Genomic DNA, 8,107 nt, shown 5'->3' with positions numbered 1-8,107 from the left:
CAAGGCTATATTTTTAAGCTTTCCCAAAATTTCAAATTTGATTTAAGGCATTTTTATGTTAACCATATGGGGGAACCGCAAAATCTTCAAATAGCTGGGGAAATTCAAAAAAGAGGGGGGAACCGAAAAATTTTGAAATATGGTGGGGGAAAGAAAAGAGGGGGGAATGGAGAAAAAATTGGATTTTTAGTGGGGGGAACCAACCCAGGAGGACACTATGGGTCAGGTTTTCGAAGGGGAAATCCAGAATTGTGTGGTCCAAACATGGCTCGAACATTGATGTTCAAGCCAAAATAATATTTTGCTATTTTAGCCTGAAAATGTTCGGGGTATATTTGGGCCACCGTTCAGACCATTTTTCATGCCTTTTTTACACAGATATCTGTAAAGCCCGAAGGGCTAGATAGGCAACTTTAAGCTTTCTCCAGCAAAAAAAAGTGAAGCAAAAATTTGACTTTTTAAATTTTGTCCCGATGGATAGGATCTAGCATTTTAATTGTTTTCGGAGCGCGAGATCTAAAAAAGTAGGCGGCAAACACTATTTCACATCTCTCAAACCGGTGAAATTGCATATTTTAGTCACGTGACTTTGGTAGGAAATCCTTCCAAACCTAGGCTTCACTTTTCGATAAAAGCCGCAAATCTAGCCCTTCGGGCTTTAGAGATCTGTGCTTTTTTAGTGTCCGGTTTATCTGACGCTGCCCCTCTTGAATTATGAAAAATAATGGTAAAAACAGCCTTATTTCATGAAAAAAGCAGAAAAGTGCCCTGTTTGGTCCCTGGCGGACGCAGCCCTGCCTTTCTAGAATTTGGCTTGCCGTTGGTCTTGAAATGTAAATCTCAAGTATTTTTACACTTGCATTTCCTTTTTCAGGCCAGATCACGTTCCCTACAGAGATTCTAAATTGACAAGACTTCTACAAAACTCATTGGGTGGTAACGCAAGGACGGCCATGATTTGCTGTGTATCTCCTGTTGTTTACGAAGAAACTGTACAAACTCTAAAGGTTTGTTAAAGGTTTTATTTTTACATAAGTGTTCCCGTTTCATATCAGGCAGATATTTCATATCAGGACAGTGTCTGCCTATTGTTATTATGCTTTATAAGCAAAAAAATGTTTTTCTTTTCCTCTTTCTGACCAATCTTACTCCACATTCGCGTTTATTTCAATGTGAAAAAGCTTGTGAATTAGAATTGACGAGTAAGCAAACGATATCACTCTGATTTAAAAACAAAACCTTTAAGTATAGTTTGTAATTTGTGTAATTTGCTTGCCTATGATGTAGACAATAAATACAATTACTTTTCGAACAAAGTTTTTTTTCACACCTCTCTAGTTCAAAGTTTTATTTACGAGTCCCACTTTCTTGAAAAAATACTTATGGTGTTGAGTAACCTGTACCAAAGATTTAGGAGGTAAAGATGTTTAAAAATTTCTGATCGTTTTTGTCATAGTTTGCTGCTCGTGCGAAAAATGTACAAAATAAACCTACAGTCAACGAGGTAAGTTTCCAAATCACCGTTAAAGGTACTTCTTCAATTATCATTTTATTCCAAAACATTGTTGCTGTGAGAAGGGTGAAAGAAACAAAATTACGTAATGATATTCTTATTAGGAGAAGGGCAACCTTTAGGATCCGTAGCAAAGGCAAACGTCTCAAAATTCTATCTACTTTCAAACCATTCACACGTGGTTGCGTCTCATGCAAGATGCTACAGATCCTAAAGGTTGGCTACCCCCTACTAAATGTCATCTCTAATGTAAAATTTTACACAATAATCCATGTATGTTCGGTACTTACTTACTATCTTAGACCATGTTCACACGTTACTGTTCCGTTTCGCTCCGGTATGGTTTTCGTTATAGATCGAGTGTGTTCATATTGGTTCCGGAACGTTTAGGAGCAAGAAAACGGAGCAGTTCCGTTCCGATGAAAATAGTGGGGTGAAACCGTTTCGATCTGTTTTGCTTTGTAATGTCTTCTTTTTTGACGTTTTCAATTTTGACGTTAACACAGTGTTTCGGAACCGTTTCGTTTCGGAGTGGAACGTAGCGTGTGAACGTGGTCTTAATGCCTTCACTATTCAGGTATTCAAAGTGAAATAATAATTTTGATTCTCTCATATGATTCAGGTATTCGAAGGGAATTCTCAAATGAAAAAACAAATGATGGAAATCAGAGACCTGAAAAATAAGATCAAAGAGGTTTTCCTTTTTATATATATATTTTTCTTACAAAATTTTCGAATCTTTGAATTTGATAGTTTTAAATACTTTCTATACTAGGCTTAAAAATGTAAATCCCAATTTTTATTTCGGACTGAATATTATGATGGTTACATTTTTCAGAATCTTGAAATCTCAATGTAAATTTTACTTTTCGTCTGGCGCTCGTGTGAAACCCGCGCTGCGCTGTATTTATGCGTGACTTTGCAATGATTCGAGTGGCTTCTTCGTTTCCTTTCTGTAAGCATAGTACTATATCGCTGGGCCACTATGGGCCCCTGAAAGATTAGTAGCTAGCTAACCAATATAATCCCGAAAGCAAGTGGAAAATCGCTGTCGTCGAGGCAAAAGATCCAATCTCAAAATAAGTGTCTCAGGGAAAGCTAATTTTCTTTTACTTTGCTAACTTACAATTTTAGAATTGGCCCTTTTTACTTGTAGATAGATTCCTTCTCCACTGCGAGAAAAGATTAATCTTACAATTTTAAGTTAGAAAAGCAAACTAGTCTCAAATTGGTATTAGACCTTTTGTCTCGACGCCAGTGAAATGGGCTATTCCAGAAAAAATTTGTACCCTATATATGTTGAGGAGATCTTTTTTTAAAAGGTGACCCCCTGGATTTTTTTCCAATTTTTTAGGACCCCCTTGGATTTCTTTCTCCCATTTTTTTGGACCACCCTGGATTTTCAACCCGATTTTACTGACCACCCTGGATTTTATCATTCAAAAAACTAGACCACCCTGGATTTTTTATTTTATTTAGTCTGGAGACCATCCTGGACGTTACACCTCCTCAACATAGGGGATGCAGACTATTTCTGGAATAGTTCAATGTAATTGATTTGCTGAAACTCGATAACCCATTTCATCAACTTCTTTTCGTTGGTCAGAATTCATCTTGTTACTGTTTTAACTTTTTTCAGTTGGAAGATGTCCAACATGGTGATCTTCTTATGGAACAGGAGGTAGACTTCAGTTCTTTGTTTTCAATTCTTTTCCTGCCCATAACCTGCAATATTGCTAGTTCTTGATATTCTAGTATAAACACTCAGGGGTTTTCGGGTGTTTCCGATATGAAAAATGACGTAATCTTGGCTTACGCATATCAAGGATTCGATTTCTGATGATAAAAGGATTAAGAAATGCTTATACACACTCACATTTTATCATATGAACGTAAATAATGAGAAATTATGTCTTTTTGAATTGATATTGAATCTAATCATGATATGCTTCATTATTTCTTATTTGGCGCACCCTCGAAGAGTGCGTGCAATGTGTATAATTGATCGTCAATTACATTCTGCAAAGTGCAATAAATCAAATTCTCATTTTGTGCGTCATTGTTTGGAAAAGTACGGTTGTACGGTTTCGATGTTGTTTCAGTTCTTCGTCATTCCTTTTTCTTTTAGATAATTGCTGAAAAACAGATGTTCCGTAAAAAAATAGTAAGAATGTTTGCTTTTTTACATTTATTACTGTCACAACGTGGAGTTATTTGGATACTGGGCGTGTTTTAAAGGCCCGCCTTGGTAAAAGGTAAAATTTGCTACATTTAGAAATCATAGAAATAATGAAATAGAACAAATTTTGAATTTTAATGATCTTCAGGAAGCACAAGAAGAAAGGATCCAAGAATTATTACGACAAGTCGTGCATGGAAGAAATACGGTCATACAAGAAGTAGGGATATTATTGAGAGAAAGAAACATCAAAAATATTTTTTAAATGATTTTTTTACAGTACAGTTCTTTTAAAAGAACTTTTTATATTCACGCTGCAAGGTTCAACTTGATTTAAAAGGCAATTTTACAATCTATGGTGGACTGAAAAACACTTCGAAAAATACTTCACTAATACACGTATTCAAGTAATGTTACATTTGTCACGAATGACATGTGGCTTTCCCTATCTACTTCGTGCTATAAAAGCGTAACAAGCGACGACTTAAACATTTCATACTACACTTCCATGACTATTTGAAACATAACCTCTTTATTATGAATGCGTGTCATACTATCATACTAAACTTACACATCACCCTCTACCATGATAACACAACACACACAAAGTGAGTATACAATGTACCCCTCAGGCAATTGTAATTGCAGTAATTTCGGTAATCACGGTAATTACACCCTTACGCCACAACATATCGCCCTTTATAACGCCACAATAAGACAATGTATACAATGTACCCCTCAGGTAATGGTAGTTGCAGTAATTTCGGTAATCACGGTAATCACACCCTTACGCCACAACATATCGCCCTGATAGCGCCCCCAAAAGCCATTTCTGCGGTTAGAGTCCTTTAATTTACAGAGCTTTTTTTTCTTGGAAGCTTCATAACAAATTATCGTTCCTTGTTTTACACAAATTCATGCATGCATTTCTTCAAACATGGTACCAAACCTCTTCAGATCAAGTACAACACGGCTTGGCTTATGGTTTCTGATGGTTTTTGATGGAATTCCGGCCGGCTAGTTCGAAACGCAGGTTCAGGTTTCAGGTTACAGGTTAAATCTTTTTTATGGAAATTTCAAAAATAAAATATCCCGACGTGTGCGGTTTCTACAATATATAAATTATTCTATAATTGTTTAGTAGTCATTGAATTATCATGCAAAGTAAAATGTCTGTTTTTATTTTGAAACGCGTTCAATTTACTGACTTAAAATTATTAATTTTACTGACGGTGCGTTTTGTTTTCTTGTTTCTGTTTCTATTCAAAACTTATAGCGAGAAAAGATTACATAATCTAATTACATAACTTTTGAATATGAAAATGAAATAGCCATGTGAGCCATCAACTTGATTATTAAAGCTAGCTATTTCTTTAATGTTTACGCGTGCCGAAGTGTGAAAACTATAGCTATTTCGCTAATTGGAGCTAATTTGTTTATGCGTGCCAATGTGCTAAAAATTGCTACACGTTTTTTTTTTTATAAGGAACACGTTTATAAGGAGCTTCAGGCTGAAAATGGTTCAAAAAATAAGGAATTGTTAAGGAACTGTTCAGGCTGAGGATAAGTGGATTTGAAAATAATGTACCTAATTGGGACTAATTTGACCAAATTTTGATCTTTCAAGGGGCAAAAAGTTCAAAATCTCCTATGTAGTAAGGAACTCGATAAGGAACTTTGAGACTGAAATTCTCTGTAAAAATAAGGAACTTCAGGCTCAGAGCAAAGTTAAGGTTCCTTATAAAAAAAAACGTGTATTTTACCTTTAGTTTCGTGAAGAAAAAACAATGGACTTATTAGATTAGCAATTCATTCAAGTTGAATTTCATGTTTGCACGGTTGTGTCGTGCGTGGTCGTGGATTTTTCTTTGAAAAGTGGAAGTGGAATGGTAAATGCAGCGGCTTAGTGATAGGAATATTTTATTTGCTACAGGCGTTTATCATTTTATTTTTCCAATATCTTGCCAAATTTTTCTTATAATTTTTTCCTCTATTTTTTTCGGTTCTCTTATGTACTTCGCTTGCAAAATTTATATTTGTCGCTTCAATTTATCTGGTCTGCAAACTTCAAGTCGAAATAAACGTTTTTTTTTCATATAAAGAACAAGTTTATAAGGAACTCGAGGCTGAAAATGGTCCAAAAAATAAGGAATTGTTAAGGAACTGCTCAGGCTGAGAATAAGAAAACAAGTTTTAAGTAACAGTAAGAGATGGTTATCCAAACTTAGCAGCTATGCGTAAATAAGGAACTCGACAAGGAACTTTGAGGCTGAAATTAATTTTCTGTAAAAATAAGGAACTCCAGGCTCAGAGCAAAGTTAAGGTTCCTTATAAAAAAAAACGTGTATTATATCTAGTCTGGCAATTATTCCGTTTTAACCTGTAACCTGAAACCTGAACCTGCGTTTCAAATTACAGTAGCCGGATTCCGGCTGGCCATGTAATTTTCAATGGATATGTAAGTTATCCTATCTGATTGTCAGTTTCTATGTTGCAAAGGATATTCACTTCGGTTCAGTCTGTTCATTTTGCTCCGGATATTATCGTTAACGATATTTATCAGCTATAATATTAGCCTGGATATCCAGACCGTAAACTATTTTACCGTCTAGTTTTTTATAATCTTGTAACTCGTCTGCAGGGACATTTGTCTCTGCATATGCGAGTGCATCTGGATTGTGGCGTAAGGGTGTGATTACCGTGATTACCGAAATTACTGCAATTGCCATTGCCTGAGGGGTACATTGTATACTCACTTTGTATTGTGTTATCATGGTAGAGGGTGATGTGTAAGTTTAGTATGATAATATGACACGCATTCATAATAAAGTGAGGTTATGTTTCAAATAGTCGTGGGAGTGTAGTATGAAATGTGTAAGTCGTCGCTTGTTACGCTTTTATAGCACGAAATAGATAGGGAAAGCCACATGTCATCAATCGTGACAAATGTAACATTACTTGAATACGTGTATTAGTGAAGTATTTTTCGAAGTGTTTTTCAGTCCACCATAGATTGCAGACTTCCCATTTAAAATTTCGTTGAACGATCGCATTCATTTTTGTTTTTACAATAGTCTACCACGGAGAAATATAAACGTCGCCAGACCTGGTGCCCAGGCTCACTTCAAAAAGCATTTCAAGGCAATCGATTAATTACCATCCATGAATCGGATAATGATAGTCCTATGGTGTCCAAAAAGAAAAAGCTGGCCAACTTTCGTAACAAGACTTTATCACCTGTTGTTTCAAAAGATCGATTGTCAGACGTATTTGTTAAGTCAGGTTTGTATCGCAATTTGTGTGCGAGTGTGTTGTGCACTTATTGTAGTGTTTAGGTATTTCAGCCAAAAATAGACTCAAGTCTTACTTTAATCGAATTAAATTTCGCGAGCTTAAAGAATTACGACATTTTCTGGATTTGTTTTTGGGAATTAGCGTTTTAGATAAATTTCGCGTAAATTAAATTTCGAAAATTGGCCTCGAAAACGCAAAAATGAATCTCGCGAAAACTTATTCGTGGAAATTAACTTGGTGCATAATAATGTTTCAATTCCTAATATTATCAGGGGCGGATACAGGGTATGTTAACGTGGTGAATTCACACACTCAATTTTCTTGAGATTCAAAAAAATAAAAACACTAAAATTGTTTTCTATAACTTTTTTCTTGTAGAAAAAATATTTTATTCTTTCAAAGAAAGACTTAAATGATTTCTGTACACAATGTTCAAAAGGTACATCTGTAGGCTACGTCATATAATCTTCCTTCGTTTCGAGCGTAAAACTCCTACTCTTCGGGCTATGAGCACTGCTCTTGTTTTGAATATTGAAATTCTCCAGATAAATCGCATGCACACTGAGGTTTTAATGAAACAATAGAGAGTTTCGAAACCTAAGCCAATCAGCTGTGTTTTAAACATTCTTTTATTTAAAATCTCTATTGATAAACATCTTTTGTGAATGTTGTCTATTATGTTTAAACCTATTAATAAGCAATTCCCGGTGGGTGTCACTAGTGGCCGCCTATAGCAGTGCCTATAGACCAAGAGTAAGGCCTAAAAGCGTGGACCGATCTGTCTATTGTGTAGACTAGTACATCTGTTGATACGTTTCAACTTCTGTGTTCAAAATGACGTCAAAGAAGCTTTTTGTTTGTGTGAGAGAGACTCTCCATCGTAATAAGTTCTCTGAATGAGTCGCATTCATCTTGTTATCAAACCTTAACGGTGGAGATTAATTTGGCAGAATTTCGTGAGGACAATTACATAGTTTTGCATACTTTTCACGGATTTTCATTCCTCCAGACTGTGTGAAAACACTTTTTCATACCTTTCACACTATCGCGATTTTCATGTAAACAAATCACGAAGTTTTCTCTCTTTCTGAGTGTAATCTAAAGTTTTTTACAGAAGAACA

General features: G+C 35.5%; 1 protein-coding gene across 1 annotated transcript in view; it reads left to right on the top strand.

Annotated features, from left to right (window-relative positions):
• Window positions 1–8,107, top strand: part of LOC136806211 (putative leucine-rich repeat-containing protein DDB_G0290503) — a 42,578-nt gene that overhangs the window by 1,787 nt on the left and 32,684 nt on the right. The window contains exons 4-10 of the mRNA XM_067062773.1: window positions 875–1,007; window positions 1,457–1,504; window positions 2,136–2,207; window positions 3,153–3,194; window positions 3,642–3,677; window positions 3,841–3,912; window positions 6,767–6,974. Of these exons, the coding sequence (XP_066918874.1) occupies window positions 954–1,007; window positions 1,457–1,504; window positions 2,136–2,207; window positions 3,153–3,194; window positions 3,642–3,677; window positions 3,841–3,912; window positions 6,767–6,974 (532 nt within the window). The 5' untranslated portion in view covers window positions 875–953. The remainder of the gene's footprint in view (window positions 1–874; window positions 1,008–1,456; window positions 1,505–2,135; window positions 2,208–3,152; window positions 3,195–3,641; window positions 3,678–3,840; window positions 3,913–6,766; window positions 6,975–8,107) is intronic.

This window comes from Clytia hemisphaerica, unplaced genomic scaffold (assembly GCF_902728285.1).
Source record: "Clytia hemisphaerica strain Z4C2 unplaced genomic scaffold, Clytia hemisphaerica genome assembly, whole genome shotgun sequence".
Classification (NCBI taxonomy): domain Eukaryota; kingdom Metazoa; phylum Cnidaria; class Hydrozoa; order Leptothecata; family Clytiidae; genus Clytia; species Clytia hemisphaerica.
The sequence above is the reverse complement of the archived record's forward strand: the minus strand, read 5'-3'. Positions and strand labels throughout refer to the sequence as shown.